The 18,420-nt window shown below is 69.3% G+C and overlaps 1 protein-coding gene across 4 annotated transcripts; it reads right to left on the bottom strand.

Moving 5' to 3' along the window:
• Positions 1 to 1,132: 1,132 nt before the first annotated feature.
• SNAPC4 (small nuclear RNA activating complex polypeptide 4) lies at positions 1,133 to 17,197 on the bottom strand. Of its 4 annotated transcripts, none has more exons than XM_036306860.1 (24): positions 17,114 to 17,197; positions 16,327 to 16,470; positions 15,526 to 15,572; positions 14,436 to 14,603; positions 14,231 to 14,356; positions 13,753 to 13,831; positions 13,366 to 13,447; positions 12,633 to 12,737; positions 12,491 to 12,563; positions 12,052 to 12,216; positions 11,610 to 11,757; positions 11,310 to 11,416; positions 11,091 to 11,185; positions 8,589 to 8,683; positions 8,161 to 8,240; positions 7,534 to 7,983; positions 6,936 to 7,019; positions 6,149 to 6,368; positions 5,693 to 5,763; positions 5,227 to 5,313; positions 4,441 to 4,468; positions 2,639 to 4,137; positions 1,807 to 1,907; positions 1,133 to 1,392 (listed from the first exon to the last, which is right to left on the bottom strand). In XM_036306860.1, the coding sequence occupies exons 2-24, from the start codon at positions 16,463 to 16,465 to the stop codon at positions 1,179 to 1,181; spliced, it is 4,263 nt and encodes a 1,420-aa protein (XP_036162753.1). In that variant the 5' UTR covers positions 16,466 to 16,470; positions 17,114 to 17,197; the 3' UTR covers positions 1,133 to 1,178. The 4 variants fall into 4 exon arrangements, with proteins under 4 accessions (XP_036162753.1, XP_036162754.1, XP_036162756.1 ...); XM_036306861.1 differs by lacking the exon at positions 17,114 to 17,197 and adding an exon at positions 16,889 to 17,105; XM_036306863.1 differs by lacking the exon at positions 17,114 to 17,197 and having other exon boundaries at positions 1,209 to 1,346; positions 1,799 to 1,907.
• Positions 17,198 to 18,420: the final 1,223 nt, after the last annotated feature.

Genomic DNA, 18,420 nt, shown 5'->3' with positions numbered 1-18,420 from the left:
CCCCCCAGGTGCTGCCTCCCCTGGCCGCTCCCTTCCGGGGAGCCTCATCCTCAGTCCTGGCGAGTCTGCTCCGGCCCATGGCAGTCTGGTGTGGGGTTGACCTTGGGGGTCCTGGCACATGCGGGGGCTGTGAGTCTGAGTGCGGTGGCAGGGCCCACCCGGAGGACACAGAGCCCGCTGTCACACCTGGAGAAGCAGCAGCCAAGGGTCCCCTGGGGCCCTTGGGGGAGTTGACCTGGGGGCTCACGCCCACGGTCGGGTGCAGCAGGTCTCCTGAGGGAGGGCGTGGCTCCACTCGGAACCGTGGCCCGTCTGTGTGGGTCCCCCACCCTGTCTCCCTACTTTGTAAAACGAGGCTGTGGGGGGGCATTAAATAACAAGCACGTCTCACTCGCAGGCACTGAGCTGGGATTTGGGTGGAAAACAGCTGGGCGAGCCCTGTGTATTTGGAAAATTTATTTCTTAAAAAATGTGTATGTACTGATTTCAGAGAAGAAGGGAGAGGAAGAGATAGGAACATCCATGATGAGAGAGAATCACTGATCACTGCCTCCTGCACGGCCCAGACTGGGGATCGAGCCGCAACCACTGAGCCACCCAGCCGGGCTGGAATGTCACACGAACCCTCGAGAAGCCGTGGCACAGGGGGCCGGGGAAACCAGGAACTAGTGGGGAGAGCGCAAAGCAACGCCACGTCCACAGCACCCGAGTGACGGCTGGCGGGAGGGGGGGAGCCTGGGGCCAGGACACGCTGACCCATCGCCCCGTTTCTCTGCTGGACGCGGGACAGGAAGTCGTGGCGGCGTGGCGCGGCGCCCACAGGATGAAGCGGCACCGTGAGCCTCAGTGCAGGCTGAGCCCGAGCCGGGGCCCTGGGGCAGGCGGAGCCGGAGCCACGGGACGGGCTCCTGTAGGGAAACGCCGCACGAAGGAAGGAGGCCCGTGGGCTGCTGGGTCGGCCGGTGTGGTCTGGACAGCAGGGGAAGTGGGTGCCCGGTCCCTGAGGTGACACCCGAGGGCTGCCCGCCTCTGCTTCCCTGTTCCCACCCGCAGAGGCCCAGCCTGCTGCTCCCAGCAGGTCCAGGAGGCGCCCAAGCCTCCACTCACCGCCCAGTATCTCAGAGACACAGGAGCCTCCGGCTGCTTTTTAATGAAAAATAGAACACTTACTAACTCCTTCAAACATGCCCACGTGCACACAGGAGCAGCCGCGCCCCTGCCGCCAGCACGGTTACTCCTGGCAGCGCCTCCCAGGCACCAGCCACTGTCTCCTGTGGCCGGCGGGGCTGGCGGGCCCGTGGGCTCCAGCTCCTGTGGGTGTGGCCGTGGGCATCGGGCGAGCCGTCCTGGAACACAAGGACCCCATGGTAGGGGTGCCGGGAGGCACTGCGCCTGGTGGGGGAGGGCGGGCCTCAATGGCGGGCTCCTCTATGGTGCTCGCGCCCCAGAGCCCCCGGCCCCACCCGCTCCAGGAGCTGCTCCTGCCTCTGTGATGAGGCCTCCGGGGCCAGGTCTGGGACGGGGACCCAGCAGCAGAAAGTCACGTGCCTGCCCTCGGGCTTGCGTTCAGGGGAAGACGGGAGGGGCGAGTGCCTCGGGACGGACGGCTCCTCAGGGGAGCGGTCAGGTCAGGGAGGGCGTCTCTGAGGAGCTGCCCCTGAGCAGACGGGAAGACGGCAGGAAGGAGCCCGGCCCTCTGCCCAGGACCTGCCTCACACATCGCCCGCTGAGAGCTCGAGGCGCCCCCCTGCCCCCGCCCAGCAGACCGCACGCGGGGCCAGCAGCTGCCCGGACTCACCGGCTCACAGCAGCCGTCGCCTCTTGCGGGCGTGCCGGCCATGCCGCGTCTGGAGCACATCAACGTCGTCGAGATCGTCCGGGCAGGAAGGGGCAGGGTCTGGGGCTCCCTGAAACAGGGGACAGCAGTGACCCCGCAGCCAGGACGGGCAAGATGAGCAGTGGGAACAGTGAGGAATGGGCTGAGGGAGCCGTGGACACCACACACTATGGGGTCGGGGGCCTCTTCGGTCCAGCCGGGTCTCCAGGGCTTGTCAGCCCAGAAGACAGCCCTGGGACCCCTAAGCAAGGCCTCAGGCTGGATCGAGCCCCAGGGAGGGGGACCCAGCCTCAGCCACAAGCCTGGCCTCCCAGGTGTCAGCCAGCCCAGCAGCCACAGGCACCCAGAGGGGAGGGAGGCAGATGCTCCCAGGACACTGCCAGCACCGGACAGCCTCCCTGACGGGCACAGCGTCTGCGGTAGCCTAGCACGCCTGCTCGCCGACAACAGGGCCTGGCTGCGGACTGCTGGGCGGCGCAGCACGAGGTGCAGGGACACCTCCCGAGAGGCTCCTACCAGGTTCCTCAGAGGAAACAGGGACCCTAGACCCACCTGCAGCTCAGAAAGCCCGCGGGCGCGGTGCAGGGCTGGGTGGGGGCCGAGGGCTCCCCGGGTCAGAGGAGGTTCCTTCCTCTCACAGCCACAGCGGCCCAAGGGGAGGCGCCTCTGCACAGCCCGCATGCAGCCACGTCCCCTCCACACCAGCCACTCTCCCACCGCTTCCACCTGCTGCAGCCCCGCCCACCACCCTGGGCAGGCCGGGCAGCGTGGGAGTGCAGCACTGTGCCCATGGCCACCCACCTGCACTGGGGGTATGGCTGCAGACCCTGCCTGGGCACTGCTGCTCGCCCGGACTGGCTGCCTGCTGCCATCGGAGCGTGCCAGCTCCTCCAGGTCCTCGTCCTCGCTCCCTGAGGTGGGCCTCGTGGCTGACAAGGTGGTACGGACGCCGGGAGGGGGCAGGGTGGCCAGCAGTGCGGGCAGAGTGAAGGCAGCCAGGAAGCGGGCCTTCAGCAGCAGGTAGGCCGGGCTGTCCTGCAGCTGCTCCTGCACCCACCCCCGCGAGGCCTGCAGGGTGCCAGCTACCCCGCCGGGCACCAGGGCTGCGGCTCTGTGCTCCAAGGCCTTCTTGTGGAGCAGGAGACCAGACAGTGCCTGCAGGCTGCACAGGGCGGGGGGCTGGTAGGGCAGTCTGCTGCCCAGCGGGGGCACACACACCCCCCGCAGCCCCCGGAGCCACTCCTGCACGGCCGGCTCGCTCTCCTGGGAGAGCAGGCTGAGGTCCAGGGCATCCTTCTCAGGCCCGCGCTGGGGTGGGGGTGGCCTCTCCAACCCCAGAGGCGCCCTGGTCCCCCCTGGCTCTGCTGGGGACAGCAGTGTCCTTCCTGGGCCAGCACCGGGGGGCAGAGGCAGCTGGCAGGGCTGGGCTTCTGCAGGGATCTGGGGGGGTGGGGCCGGCGAGAGGGCCTCGAGGTCTGCCCTGGAGGCAGGGCCTGGTTCTGCGTCCCTGTTGGCGTGGCCCTGGCCTCCTGGAGTCTCCGTCACTGAGGGCAACAGAGTCACCGCCAGCCCTTGGGGGTCAGGGGTCGCTGCTGGCCCGGGGAGGCCCAGCACGGCTGGCAACGGCACGGGGAGCAGCACGCTGCTGATAGGCAGAGGGGCGCTGGCGGCCACATGGGGCCCGCCCCTGAGGGTGCCCGGAGCTGACGTCAGCCTGAGGGACTGGATGAGCGGCTGAGCGGGACTGGGAGCCGCAGGAAGCAAGGCTGGTGCCTCGGGCAGGCCCTGCCCCCAGGACGTGGCAGGGGCTGGAGACGGTCCGCGACTGTCCAGCTGGCGGCCCCCAGGGACCTGCAAGGCCACGGTGGGGACAGGAGCCCAGGCCAGGGCCTGCAGGGCAAGAGGCTGCGTGGGTGTGACCCCAGAGCCTGGGGCGCTCGGACTGGTCGCGGCAGGGGCCCCCGGCCCAGACAGCGCGGACTTGGAGACGCCCGGCCCTGTGGCTGGGGGGCCGCAGGAGGCCAGTGTGAGCGGGGGCTGGAGGATCACAGGCGAGGAGACCAGCAGCTGGGGTGGGAGCACCACGGGGCCCTGGGCAGCCTTGCTGGCTCGGGCCTCCCGCAGCCGCTTCTCTCGAAGCAGCTGGAACACCGTCTTCACTTTGTGCAGGGGGCGGCCTGGAGCTGGCGGGGGCGCCGCAGGGGTGTCCTGGGGAGGGCAGGTCTGCAGCCCCCGGCCCCCTGCACCCCTGGGTCTCTTTGCTGCAGCGCCTTGGGCTGTCACCTGGCTCGGAAGGTGGCCTGAGGGAGGACAGAACACACCACGGAGGTCCAGGTGCCTGTCCAGACCCACCTCAGCCCGCCCCGCAAGAGGTCTCCTCGGGCAGCTGCTGGGCATGTGGGAGCAGGAGCCCGGGGCCCCCACATCGTGAACATCTTTTCTGCCTCCCGGGCCTGTGCTGGGGGGGCCTCAGGGCTTACCCACTGCACTCAGCACCCCCCTCGGCCAGCTAGGCTCATGCCCCTCAAACAAAACCCTCATCCGTCGTGGCCAGGCCGCTCCCGTGGGGGACAGAACAGCCGAGAGAAAGGGAGAGCCAGTACCTGGGGTGCTCTGGGCACTGGAGGGCGCCTGGAAAAGAAGGGAGAGACTCAGCACTCGGGGAGTCCCGGGCTGGATCCCTTCTCTTTCTTTTTCCTTTTTCATGTGGCCCCGCCCCCTTGTTCACCTGACTGCTCTCCCCAACCCTTTGTGCCACCACCAAGACCACGGCTCACTTCTTGCCCATAGAGGGGCACAAGGCCTGGCCCCGCTCCCACCTGCAGCCAGAGGCTAGGGCCCAGCCTGGATGGCCCTCCCGGGCCTGGCACCCCTCCCCAGGCCCCTGCCTCCCTCCTGATGCAGCTCCGCTCCCAGGCCCCCTTGCAGAGCCCATCTAGGTGGCCGGGCTGGGCTGCAGGAGAGGCAGGGCCTGGCTGTGGGACAGGAGGGCACAGGGTCCGTGGCCTGGTCGGGGCACCACGGCCACAGTTGTCCTTGGACCGCTTTGTGGTCTCCTCCAGTGGTGACCAGGCTCAGGACAGCCTTTTCCTGACGGACCCCGTGGGCTTGGCCACCTGCACCAGGGGAGCAGCTCAGCAGGGTGGGGGTGTGAGAAGCTGGGAGCCGGCGGCCTGCAAGGGGGCCGTCTCTCCTCCCGGACGGTGGGGAGTCTTCGGGGCTCCAGGCCCTCCCCGAGACCAGCCCCACGGGACCCCAGACACCCTTGTCCCTGGAAAGAGCTGGCATCCCTTTCTTCCTGGCTGGACCAACGCAGTCTACACCCAGCACTGCCGAGGGGACAGGGTGAAGAGGAGCCGGGGAGCCCGGCCGGCACCCCCACTTCTCACCTGAGCCCCGGCCGGGGGCAGGGGGGGCAGCCGGGCCTTCCTCTCTCGAATGACCTCCATGCAGCCGGCAGTGTCGGTGTGGAACAGCTGAGGGACACATGGGGCACACACCACACATGCGTGACACGTGTGGCAGGAGGCCCTGCCCGTCCTGAGCTACCCCACAGCCCAAGGGCCACGGCGAAAGGGTCTGCATGGGGCCCAGGCCAGCCCCCACCAGTCCTCTCGGCACAGGTCCGAGGCCCAGAGGCGCAGGCTGGTCGCCGGGCTGCCTGCCCGCCCCGATCCGAGCCCGGGGGACAGTGTTCCCCACGCAGCCCCATCCCTTCCGGGTCCGGGCGAGGGTGTGGCAGGGACGCTGGCACTGTTGTCAGGACCCACAGCTTTAGGAAACTGCACTGCATGAGGGACGTCCACCGGCGCCCCCCACAGGCCAGGCATGCGGAGGGCACTCTGCAGGGCTCACCTGCATGAGGAGGGTGAACACCGGGGTGCTGGCCAGGCGGGCGTCCTGCAGCTGCGCCCCGATGCTGTCGGCTGGGGGACAAGGGCACATGTGCAAGGTGGCCCCGGAGCCTGGGTGCCAGGCAGGGAGCCCCAAAGAACCCCAAAGCCAGCTGCCACCCCTTCTGACCAGGGAGGGCAGGGGCCAGAGCGCAGACCGGCCCTGACGGGGCCTCAGCTCGGCCTTGGGGCCAGGCACTCCGAGAGCGAGTGTCACAGGTAAGACGTTCAGACACCCCACCTGCCCGTGGGCCCACTGGCCATGCTCACAGGAACGCGCTCCTGCTGAGGCTTCAATGGCAGGACAGAGGCTAACCCCACACCTCCCACAGGACTCCGCCCTCCAGGAAAACAAGCAGGTGTCCGCGGGCCCCCACGCCCCTCCCCCCAGCAGGCCCCCAGAGCCCCAGGGCAGTACCTCGTGTGGGCGCCGCAGTGGGCCTCCTGGGAGCACAGGGCACGATGTCGTCGCCCACCCAGGGACTCACGGCCATCAGTAGCTGGCGCCCGAGGCGCCTCTGCTGGAGGGCGTGTCTCCGGTGCTGCCGCCACAGCTGCCCCGTGTGGGGCCTGGTCACAGTGCCGTCGCTGCCGCCGGAGGTGGTCCCCTGGGGTGAGCCGAACAGGCACGGCTTCTTCTGTGGGGGGAAGGCACCTGAGTGTCGCCCTCACTGCCCCCCAAAGCTGTGGACCCAAGGGGACAGGGTGGGGCTGTGGCAGTGTGCACACACAGGTGCAGGGTGGGCTGTGGCAGTGTGCACACACACGGGCGGGGCAGGGCTGTGGCAGTGTGCACACACACGGGCGGGGCGGGGCTGTGGCAGTGTGCACACACACAGGCGGGGCAGGGCTGTGGCAGTGTGCACACACACGGGCAGGGCGGGGCTGTGGCAGTGTGCACACACACGGGCGGGGCGGGGCTGTGGCAGTGTGCACACACACGGGCGGGGCGGGGCTGTGGCAGTGTGCACACACAGGTGCAGGGTGGGCTGTGGCAGTGTACACACACACGGGCGGGGCGGGGCTGTGGCAGTGTGCACACACAGGTGCAGGGTGGGCTGTGGCAGTGTGCACACACAGGTGCAGGGTGGGGTGGGCTGTGGCAGTGTGCACACACAGGTGCAGGGTGGGCTGTGGCAGTGTGCACACACATGCACTCAGGGGGCAGAAAGGTGTGGTGGTAGATGACGCGGGCAGGCCCTTACCTGAGCCTGGCCCCGGACGGTCATATTGGTCTTGAGCATGTACCTCAGGGTCTCCAGAGGCACCTTCAGCAGCCGCCTCGCGCCCTGACGGACAGACAGCGAGGCTGAAGGCAGGAGCCCAGCGTGGAGCCGCCACCTGGCAGCACGCTAACTCCTCACCCAGACCCCAAAGCCGGCACCACGCTGGTGAGGAACATGCTCTGGGTGCCTAGGCAGGGCCTCCCCCAAGACAGGCACACGCCTGGCAGGCCAGCGGGACCGGAGCCCAGGCCGGGAGGCGGCTTCTCCTTGCCCACTGCCCTGCCCAGCTCGGGGGGAGACGCTGCAGGAAGGGCTCCAGGCCTATGTGCCCCGAGCAGCTCTCCTGCGTGGCTTTCACGGCAACTGAGGCCACGGCCTCGGCGGGAAGGCTGCTGCTGGGCCCCCTCCTGACACGGGTCTGGAGTAAACCTCGTCAGAGCAAGGTGGGGGTGCTGCCCACACGTGGGGGCACAACTGGCATGAGATCAGGCCGGCCCACTGCCCTGAGCACTGGCCTGTTGGCTGCCAAGCGGCAGCATCCAGTCCCCAAGCCTGGGTACACCAGGGCCAGGCCCACCTCGTTGGCCGGCCCCTCGGAGCTTGTGGGACGAGTGTCCTCGCAGGGCGGGGACCCGATGCCGCCCAGGCTGGCGCTGTGTGTCCCGGACGGGGCCGGTCTGCCCGTCTCCTCCACGTCCCTGCTGCCACCAGGAGCAGCACTGGAGGCCCGGGGACGGCCGGGGGAGGCGGCTGAGCGTCCCGGGCAGCCCCCCGGCCCCAGTGTGTGGGCGCTCTGCCTGGCGGGAACCCACAGGTCCACGTCCGGCACGCTGTGCTGTGCTGGCGGCAGAGACTGGCCATCTTCCTGGGGGCCCAGCGCTTCCTCCGGCTCTGGCTCCGGCTCCGAGTCCCCGCTGTCCCCATCGCTGCTGCCGCTGCTGCCGCTGGCCTCGCTGCTGGAGCTCCACCGCACGCTGCGCAGGCGCCGCCGCCGCCGCCGCCACTGCCTCTTCCCCTGCCTCGTGCCCTTTTGTGGGGAAAGGGCTGCATGAGGCCTCGTCTCCTCAGCCTCAGCAGCGAGGGCACAGGCTGCTCTCGGGAGGGCGCTGCCCACCAGACCCGTCTCCCTCTGCCCTGGGCCACAGAGCCCTCTCCTCTTCACCCACCCGCACCCCTCGCCCTGCCCCGGGCGGCGGGGCCTCACCCTGCCCATGATCTTCCACTTGCTCAGACACTGGGAGCCCGTCCGGTGGGGCAGCTCTGAGGCGATTTTCTCCCAGTGGCCTGCGGGGAGGACACAGGCAGCGCTCAGGTCTGAGGACACACCCTCGGCCAGGAAAAGGCTCTTCCCCGAGAAGCTGGCCCCTCGAGATGCAGTTGTCCCCAGAACGGGCTCCTGCTGCCCTTCCCGCTCAGAAGCTTCCGGCACAGCTGGGGACGGAGCGACTGGACGGGAGAGGCCTTGCCTAGGGAGCAGCCGCACGGAGGGCCGAGGCCTCTTCCCTTCCAGCTCACCTCTGCCTCCGCGTCCCCGTGACTGTGGCCTGGTCCGTGTGGCGGGGCTCCACCACCTCCTGTCTGGGGCCGCCTGGGAGGGGGCGGGGACCGAGGCGGCCGGCCCGCAGGACTCACCCACACCGTGCTTCTCCACCAGCTCCAGCAGCTGCTCCTCCTCCTCGGGGCTCCAGCGCCCCTTCTTCAGGCTGAAGTGCAGCCTCCGTAGGTACCTAGAGGCGACGAGGACATGCGTGTTTTGGGCCGGGATGGCCTGCCCAGACATCAATGGGCCACAAACCAGAGCCCTGTGCCCGCACCACGGGTAAACCGGAGCCCTGTGCCCGCACCACGGGTAAACCGGAGCCCTGTGCCCGCACCACGGGTAAACCGGAGCCCTGTGCCCGCACCACGGGTAAACCGGAGCCCTGTGCCCGCACCACAGGGAAACCGGAGCCCTGTGCCCGCAACACGGGTAAACCGGAGCCCTGTGCCCGCACCACGGGTAAACCGGACTCTGTCAGAGTGAAAGCTCGCGGGCTTCCGCGTCGGGAAAGGGAAAGACGGTCCCAGACGGCGAGTTTGCAAACCGCGTGCCCGCGAAGAGGCCTGGTCTGGAGTTTACAACGGCCTCTCTGCGCCAGTGACCCGACAGGTAGCCCAGCGGACACGGGCAGGGCACCGGGCACTTCCCCAGGGAAGGCAGCGCGCGGGGGCGCTCCCAGGGCGGCTGCGGGAAAGGCCACTCACACCGGCGGGACGCATAGCGCCCCGACGCCCCGTGAGAACAGCAGGGCCTGCTGGCGAGGCCATGGAGACCGGGCCCCGCACGTGGCCGGGACAGAGCGCGGGCAGCCCCTGTGGAGGGGCGTCTGGCAGTCCCCGGGGGAGCTGGCACCCACAGGCTCAGGCGTGTCTGAGAACGAGGACGCCGAGCGCAGCACCTCGCTCACCGTGTCCCTCTCCCAGGCTCCAGCCCACGGCGCTCAGCAAGTCCCCACCGTTTCTCAGGCAACAACACGCGACCGCCCAGACACTGCCGCTGTCCTCCCATCCTCCCTGTCCAGGGCACTCGGGTGTGCCCCGCCCGGGCGCCACAAACACGCGTGTCCCCCTCCCGGATGCTGGGAGTGAGGCGTGTCCCTGCCTGGACCCGGTGGACGATGCTGCTGTGAGCACAGTGTACAAACAAGTGTCCGAGTCCCTGTGTTCACATCTTCTGGGTGTGCAGGGGAAGGTGTGGGCTACAGGTGTGCAGGGAGAGGTGTGGGTTACGGGTGTGCAGGGGGAGGTGTGGGCCATGGGTGTGCAGGGAGAGGTGTGGGCTACGGGTGTGCAGGGGGAGGTGTGGGCCATGGGTGTGCAGGGGGAGGTGGGGGCTACGGGTGTGCAGGGGGAGGTGGGGGCCATGGGTGTGCAGGGGGAGGTGGGTGCAGGGGAAGGTGGGGGCCATGGGTGTGCAGGGGGAGGTGGGGGCTACAGGTGTGCAGGGGGAGGTGGGGGACATGGCGGCGGGTGTGCAGGGGAAGGTGGGGGCTACGGGTGTGCAGGGGGAGGTGTGGGCCACGGGTGTGCAGGGGGAGGTGTGGGCCACGGGTGTGCAGGGGGAGGTGTGGGCTACGGGTGTGCAGGGGAAGGTGTGGGCTAAGGGTGTGCAGGGGGAGGTGGGGGCCATGGGTGTGCAAGGGAAGGTGGGGGCTACGGGTGTGCAGGGGGAGGTGGGGGACATGGGTGTGCAGGGGGAGGTGGGGGCTACGGGTGTGCAGGGGGAGGTGGGGGACATGGGTGTGCAGGGGGAGGTGGGGGCCATGGGTGTGCAGGGGGAGGTGTGGGCCATGGGTGTGCAGGGGGAGGTGTGGGCCATGGGTGTGCAGGGGGAGGTGGGGGCTACGGGTGTGCAGGGGAAGGTGGGGGCCATGGGTGTGCAGGGGGAGGTGGGGGACGTGGCGGCAGGTGTGCAGGGGGAGGTGTGGGCTACGGGTGTGCAGGGGGAGGTGTGGGCTACGGGTGTGCAGGGGGAGGTGGGGGCCACGTGACGGTCCTATTTAATTCCTGAGTCTCCACAGCACATTCCCACCCGAGGTGCCCAGGGTTCCAGTCTCTCCACCTCCTTGTGCATGAAGTGGTGACCCTTGGGGATTTGACTTGTATTCCTGAAATGACAGAGGATTAAACACATCTTTTCATGTGTTTAATCTTTGGAGAAACGTCTGTTCAGGCCCTTTGTTTATTTCTGACTTGTTTTCTTTGCTGGGGAATAGGTTTCATTGGGGGGGGGGGGAACAAAATACCCTAAAAATGATGGCCACGACGACTCGGTGCTCACACCAGAAACCCAGACCGCACGTGCTAGAGGGTGAGCTGGGTGGCAGGGGAGCCACGCCTTCACAGAGCGGCCTGGATAAAAGCCAGCCCAGAGGGGTAGGGGCTCAGCGAGATGGGGGGGAATCACAACAGGGCTCAGGGCGCCTGCCTCTCAGGGACCGTCCCCACTGGAGTCTGAATAAGCTGCGGCTTGAAAGTGAAGAGCTGCCCCACTTCCCAACTGGGTCTCCCCTGGGCCCCAGGCCGCCCTGGGCCAGAGCACCGGCCTGGTCTCCGCACCCACCCAGGCCCGTCGCACCCGCAGTTCACACTCACCGGTCTCGGCACTGGGCGTCGCTCCTCCCTGGCACCTCCTCCCGGATTTTAAACCAATCGTGCTCCCCGTATTTGGCAACGGCTTGAAGCAACTTCTGCAGGAAGGACACAGACAGATGGGCCTCTGCAGTAATCACAACCCCCCACTCAGTCCGCTACGGGGCCGCCAGTGTGCAGGTGGCCTTCCCAGGAGATGGCCCTCCCGGCCCCCACACCTACCGTGTCTTCCTCTGGGGTCCAGAGGCCCTTTCTGAGGCGGGGGTCCAGGCTCTTGGTCCACCGGTAGATGAGCTGCATGGAGTCCCTCCCCTCCATGTAGTAGACAACTGGGGGCAAAGGGGCCTCGTGAACTTGCCCCTCCCGGGTCCCCCAGGAAGGAGCAGCCATCACCATAGAGCATGGAACCGGGACCCCTGGGGCGGCCAGACCCTCCCTTCTACCTCCAGCCTGGCCTCGCCACCCGCCAGACGCCCGGCCGTCCCTGCCCTCCCGTCGCGGCCCGGCCGAGGGCGCACTCACTGCGGCGGTAGGGGATGTGGTTGCCCACGCGCATCTCCTGCACCAGCTGCGTGAGCATGCGGTCCTCCGCCTCCGTCCACGCCCTGCGCCTCAGGGCCTTGTTGTGCTGCTGGAACTGCTGCAGACACTGGAAGGCGCTGCGCCGGGTCTGCGGCCACACCAGGCGGAGGCTGTCACTGGCGCACCGCGGGCGGAGGCGCCATGTGGGTGAGGGCTTCTGGGCACCGACAACCCACTCGCTTCCCCCTCCCCGCCCCAGGACAGCAAGCGCCTGTGGCGAACGCAGACGTGCTCGGCAAGGAGACACCTCAGAGGAGTCACAGGAAGACTCCGTCTACGTGACACCCAAGCCGCACGCTGCCTCTCAGCTCGGCGCCCGCCGTACCCCTGGGTCTCCAGGTCCCTACAGCACCCACACCCCTGCGGTCTGGGAGGTCCTCACCCCCAGCTCCTCGGCGATCTCCTGCCAATGCAGGTGGCCGTGCTTGGCCGCGATGGCCTTCAGCTGCTCCAGCTCCGGCCTGGTCCACTCCTGCTTGTTGATGCTGGGGTGCTCCCAGTTCTGCCAGAACTTCCGGATCTCCTCTGCGCTGCGACCACCTTCAAACTGCAGAGACCCCCGCGGAGCTGTCACTGGCAGCAGCCGTGCGGGGAGAGCGGGCGCTCCATCCAGGCGCCAGGCCTCGTGCAGCCAAACCCATAGGCTTGGCTCTAAATGCAAAGCGACTCAGCACCCGCCCCCTTCAGCGGGCCGGGGAGGGGTGGTGGGGGGGCGTTGTGTGTGGGAGGGGGGGCGCTGAGAGCCACCGCAGTGCTGGCCACGCACCTGGCCACGGGTCACGCTGGGTCTGGTGGTGGCCACAGAGCGTGCTCCGACTTACATTAATGTTGGAAATCTTCTCCCAGTCGTGGCTGTCCAGCCTGCTGCCCAGCAAGGCCTCCTCCGGGAGCTGGCTGCAGAGGCGAAGGCACCGGGTCAGGCCGGCCCCTCGCCCCGTCCACGCCGCCCGGCACCCCACTCACTTGATGTCGCGGATCTCCTCCTCGGCCTTGCTGCTCTGCTCCTCCAGGGCCGCCCGCTCCGCCTCGCCCGTGGCCCTGCTCAGCTTCTGCTGCAGGTACTCGAGCCTGCGGGCGGCAGAGGCCGGTCACTGCGGGCAGGCGGCTCCCACAGCACCGCCCAGGGCACTGGCTATGAGCCTGGCCGGGGTTTGGGCCCGTGGGCTAGTTCGCCTCCCGGAGCGGCCGCGGCTCCTCGCCTGCAGAGAACGCGGCGCCACCCCTGGCTGTCATGTCAGCAGCGAGTGCAGCAACGTGCTGCTGACGCAGGGTGGGAACTGCGGCCGCCCCACATGCCAGAGCCAGAGCCCAGTGACCAGCTTCCAGCCGTGTGCCTGCGCACATGCCCGCTTCCCGCAGCCCAAGGAGGGCTGTGACCGTCACACAGGCAGCCCTGACCCCCCCGTCAAGGCCTGAGGCCACAGAAGGCCCTGGGACCCCCTGGCTGGTCCAGGCGCTGTGATTTGGTCACGTGACGTCACGCTGTCAGCACACACAAAGCAGGTCTCACGAATGGTCCCCATTTTCACAGTGGACACCGAGGCCCAGACCAGAGAAATTGCCTGAGTGAGGCCAGCACCGAGGGGGCTCGGCCAACCCGCCTCCACACTGGCCTCCAGCCGCTGCCGCAGGGGACCCCGCAGGAGGCCAAGCCTCCCCAAGCCCAGCGGCTGCTCGGCGAGGCCCTGGGACTCACTTCAGTAACTTGGGCTGAAGCAGGCGCTGCAGGCGGCCGCTCACCACCGCCTTCCTGAGCAAGGCCTTCTCCCAGCTCTTCCCTGAGGAGAGACGAGGCTCAACGGGGCTGCCAGGGGCGGCGCCTCCCACGATGGCAGCTCCACCTTCCACGTTCAGTCAGAGAGCGCGCAGGGCAGACTGCCCAGCCGGCCCCCTGCGAGGAGGCGTCCCCCCCCCCCCGCGAGGAGGCCCCCCCGTCCCCCCCCCGCGAGGAGGCCCCCCCCCCCCCCCCCCCCCCCCCCCCCCCGCCCGCTCAGTGCAGAGGCAGGGCTGGGAGGGGCCCGGCCCCGCGTCTGGCCGGGAGGGAGCGGGTGTGGGAGGCGCGGTGCCCGAGCGCAGCCCTCACACTTGGTCACCAGGAGCTCCTCGAAGGTCTTGATGCCCTGGCCAGCCTTCTCCCGCGCGTCCTCGTTGGCAGGAGGCCCCTGTCCGAGAGCACGGCGTCACGATGCGGCTCCCCTCCTCCTCCGCCTCCTCCAGCGGCCGGGCCCCGTGCCAGGCCTGGCCCTCAACACCTGGACCTGGAGCGGCCGCCTCACCGGGCACCGGGCACCACCCCACCGGCAGAGGGTGGCGAAGAGGGGAAAGCTGCCACCAGCAACACCGGGCCCCACCACCAGGACCGGGCAAGCCCTGCCTCGCTGGCCCTCGGCCACCCCTGGAGGCCCGGCCCGGGGCTGACCCGTGGAGCAGCTGGCCGGCCCCACACAGGAGGGGGCCCGGGAGGGGGTAGGACGCTAGAGACCACCGCCCTGAAGACACGGGAATTCACGACTGGCTGCGGGGGGGCGCCCGCCCCACGGACCTGACGCCCCCCAACTCACCACTCCGGTGACCTTGTCCTTGAAGTAGGGCTTGAGGAAGTGCCCGACGTACAGGTTCAGGGGCAGGCTCTTGCTGTCCTTCACCCGGGGGCCTTTGGACCCTGCCAGGTCCCACATGACTTCCTCCTGTGGACACGAGGGGCCTGTGGGAGGACCGCCCCGGTCCCGGGAGGCCTGGCGGGGTGCGCGGGCCGGACCGTCCTACCTGCTGCTCCTGGTTCTGGGCCAGCAGCAGGCTGACCTCCGCCAGCTTCTCCTGCAGCACCAGCTGGTAGACCATGTTCAGCTGCAGGCAGGTCTCCGGGTCCTCGGGAAGCGTCTTCCCCTTGGGGTCGTCCTCGTCATTGCTGGCTCCGTCCCACCTCTCTCCTTCCTGCTCACCACGGAGACGGAGACGGCGGGTGAGGACGCGCGGCCACCAGCGCCCCGGCCCTCGGGCCCTCGACCCAGACGCTCGACCGGCAGGACCACCCTGACGTGAACTCCAGGGCAGCCGTTCCCTCATGGAAAACTCATTTCAATTTCTAGGAAGGGGGGGTTTGCGTGAGAAAACGGGGTGTGTGTGTGTGTGTGTGTGTGTGTGGTAGTTCCACTTCCATTTCTGCTAAACTTGGACCCTGTGACTGCCCGTGACGGCCCGTGACGTCCTCACAGGCAGGGGAGGTGCAGGAGGCAGCAGCGCACGCAGCTAGAAAGTGGGAAGGCCGCGGGTCTGAGCAGCGAGGCAGCCCACGGGGGCCTCAGGGGCCTGCCCGCCGCTGGGACAGCAGGCGGTGCCGCTCCTACCGACGGGGCGAAGAAGCAAGCCAACTGCGGAAATCCCCCCAAATCACAGAAAATCCCCGAGTGACCGAGGAAGAGTTAACAGTCGCCAGGCCGAGCGACTCCTTGCCCGACACTGTTCTGGGCGCTCCTGTGTGCGACTGACTGGGCTGTGCCTGCCCCCCCTGCACAGACAGGGAGACCGCGGCCCAGGTCCCGCTGCCTGCCCTCCGTGCGTGGTGTCGGGTTGAGAGGGACGAGGGCTTGGGGAACGCGGGAGGGATGCACTCCAACCTGCTGATGGTTTCAGTTTGACGGTATAAGACGAAGCAACCGCAGCGCGTTGTCTTTATACCGCAGGAACCCCCTCCCAGCAGGAACCCCTCCCAGCAGGAACCCCTCCCAGCAGGAACCCCTCCCCGCAGGAACCCCTCCTCGCAGGAACCCCCTCCCCGCAGGAACCCCTCCCAGCAGGAACCCCCTCCCAGCAGGAACCCCTCCCCACCCCCCCGCCAGCTCAGGCCGGTAGTTACCGAGACGGGGGGACCAGCAGCGGCGGCGTCCTCGTCGGGCAGCGAATCTGGGGACACAAGCACACGGCTGCGACCGCCATGCAAGCAGATGGCTGGCAAGGGGCCCCCACAGGCGCCGACCACAGGCGCGGCACTCGGCCCGCCCCCCGGGCAGCTGCCGGCCAGGAGGGGCTGAAGGACCTCAGGGTGAGACTTGCGTGGCTGGACCTTCCCTCCCCGACAGCACCGGGAGCTGAGCACCGCTCGCGGGCCAGGAGGCAGGACTGGACCGGGCAGGTCCGTGAGAAAGAGACAGAGGCCCAACACGAAGGCACGCAGGGCACAGGGACTGTGGGGACAACCGGGGAGGGGACAGACGCAGAGGCCCTGGGAACAGGAAAGTAGGGCCTCCGAGCTGAGCCTGGGGCGGAGGAGAGGGGGGCAGGGTGGGGGGCCCTGGGCAGCTGGGCCACTGCAGGCAGGCCTCCAGCAGGAGCTGTGAGGGGCACCGGACCCAGGGGGACGGGGGGACGGGGGGGGGGGGGGGGGGGGTGGGGGGGGGGGGGGGGGCAGTTGTTTGCGCCCGTGGAATAGGGGGCCAGGGACGGGGGTCCTCAGCGGCGGTGGCTGTTCCGGCCCGGGGTTCTCCCAGGACGGCCTGACGCAGGTGCCCACCATGGGCGGGCGCTCGGGCAGGGCCAGGGGCTGAAGGAGAAGATGTGCGCAGAGGCCGGTCCGCAGCACCGCGTGCCCGTGGCCGACAGGAGCCGCGGGCAGAGGCGCCGGCTCAGCAGGGAGGAGGCTGCGTGCCTCGGAGCTCACCCGCGTCCCCCGCGTCGGAATCCGAGTCGAGGCTGGACTCTGAGACCTCCTCATCGAAGCCCGAGGGGCCGGGGCCCAAGATCCGCTCCAGCGCCTGGATCTCCTGCGTGATCTTCTCTCTCTCGGCGTCCACGTCCATGGTTTCTGCCGCCGCCAAACGACACGCCACGAGCGTCAGGGACAGAGGACGGGGACCCCTCTCCCCCCGACCGCGCCCGCAGGGGCGGCAGGAGCCCACCGAAGCCGGCACCGGGCTCCCGGAGGCCTGGCTGGGGGCCGGGCTGAGACCGACACCCCCATCCCGGGGGAGGCTGCGACCAGCACGTGGGGGGCGGGGCGGGCACCAGCAGCACCCCAACGCCTGGCCCGTCTCCCCACAAGCAGCCCGGGCGCTGGCACCCAGTGCAGACGCGCAGGGCGGGGGGCTGTCGCCCGGGGGCGGGGAGGCCCTGGGCCACCGGCGGCGCCGCTCGCGGGTGTCCGCCCGGCGCTGTGACCAGGCGGCCGGCACCCCGAGCGGAGCCGGCCCGCGGGCCCCGTCCCCCGGCAGCCGGAGCCGCACCCGTGGTGGCCGACGCTGAGCGGACGCCGGCGGAGGCCCAGGGGCACCGGCCCGGGACCCCGAAGGGGGAGGAGGCGGGACGGAGCGGCGGGGAAGCCCCGGCGGGGGCAGCGCCCAGGAGCGCAGCGCAGACCCGGGCCCCGAGCGCGCGAGAGGGGCGGCGCCCGCCGTCCGCACGGCCCCGCCGCCGGGGCAGCCCCACCCCGCACCGAGCGCCCGCTTTACCCCGGAAGCGCTTCCAGACGGAGCTCCGTCCCGGGAGCCGCCGCCGCCGCCGCCGCCACGCTTCCGGCAGCCGCGCGACGTGGACCCCGCGGACCGGAAGTCCCGCCTCCGAGGCCGCGCCCCCCGGCGCGGGGGACGCCGGGAGGGGCCCTGGGCGGCGGGCAGGCCGGTGCTGCCCCCATGCGGTCGCCCCCGGCACTGCCCGCGTGCGCTGGCCGCCAGCGGAGCAGCTGGGCGGGAGGCGGAGGGGGCCGGGGTCCCCAGCCCACAGCGCCCCTCCAGCCGCGCGGGCCCGCAGTCGGTACCTCCTGGGCTCCGTTCTTCCCTGTGAATTGGATCCAGGGTTCCGGATGGGCCCCCGGAAGGAAACCTGCCAAGCGCGGCGGTGCTCCTAGCCGGGCCGGGTCTCTGCAGGCCGCCGTCAGCGGGGTCAGCCCGGGCAGGGCGGGGCGGTGTGGGCGGGCGAGTCATTCCTCGTAACACGGACGCTCCGCTCCACCGATTGGCGCGGTCTCCTTGGCAGAGGCCATGCTGATCTCCTCTGTATTGTCCAATGTAGTGTCTGTGCTGGGGCAGCTAACGCTGGGGTCTCGGGAGATGACTGGGCGCCCCTTCCCCCAGAGGAGCGGGTCTCCCGGTGGGGCAGCGGATCAGTCTGCACTGAAGGTGAGCCCTGGAAGGGCAGAGCAGGGGCGGCTCCTCCCTCCCAGCGGCTGAGGTTCAGGTGACCTGTATGTTCGGGCTTCTCCTGGGGAACACTTCCAACTGTGGAGAGGATCGGGAGTAACGCCTGTCCGCCCGGCCCTCCGCCCCGCAGCACGTGGAGGGGCTGAAGGGCGGGTGCTCTGGGTGCTGCCCAGTTTCAGGCCCAGCCTGGCGGTAGGCAAGGGGCACCGCTGGTGACCTGCCGTGTGTCCCCTGCCCCCATCAAGTGCTGTGGCCCTCCTGTAGGACCCCAGGAGGAACCCCCCCGCCCCGCCTTCATAGGTCTCCCACAGCTGCTGTGTGAACACAGGAACCTCATCCTGGCATCTCCTACTGCACACATGTCTGCAGCCGGCAGAGCCCACTTGCTCTCCACCACCCGCTGGAGCAGGTGAGCTGGAGGGTGGTTCACCGGATTTCTGGAAGGCTCTTGCCTGTAGCCAAGTTCAGGTCTAGCAGTTTAATCATCTTTTGAAAATTCAACTGCACGATCTCCAAGAATGCTCTAATTCCAGAACCAATCGGTCCAGTGCCAAACCTGCAGCTGCTCTCGGTGGCAGCAGTGGTCTGAGCCCCCCGGCCGCACAGACCACCCGTAGGAC

The sequence above is a fragment of the Myotis myotis genome, unplaced genomic scaffold (genome assembly GCF_014108235.1).
Source record: "Myotis myotis isolate mMyoMyo1 unplaced genomic scaffold, mMyoMyo1.p scaffold_m19_p_44, whole genome shotgun sequence".
NCBI lineage: Eukaryota > Metazoa > Chordata > Mammalia > Chiroptera > Vespertilionidae > Myotis > Myotis myotis.
The sequence above is the reverse complement of the archived record's forward strand: the minus strand, read 5'-3'. Positions and strand labels throughout refer to the sequence as shown.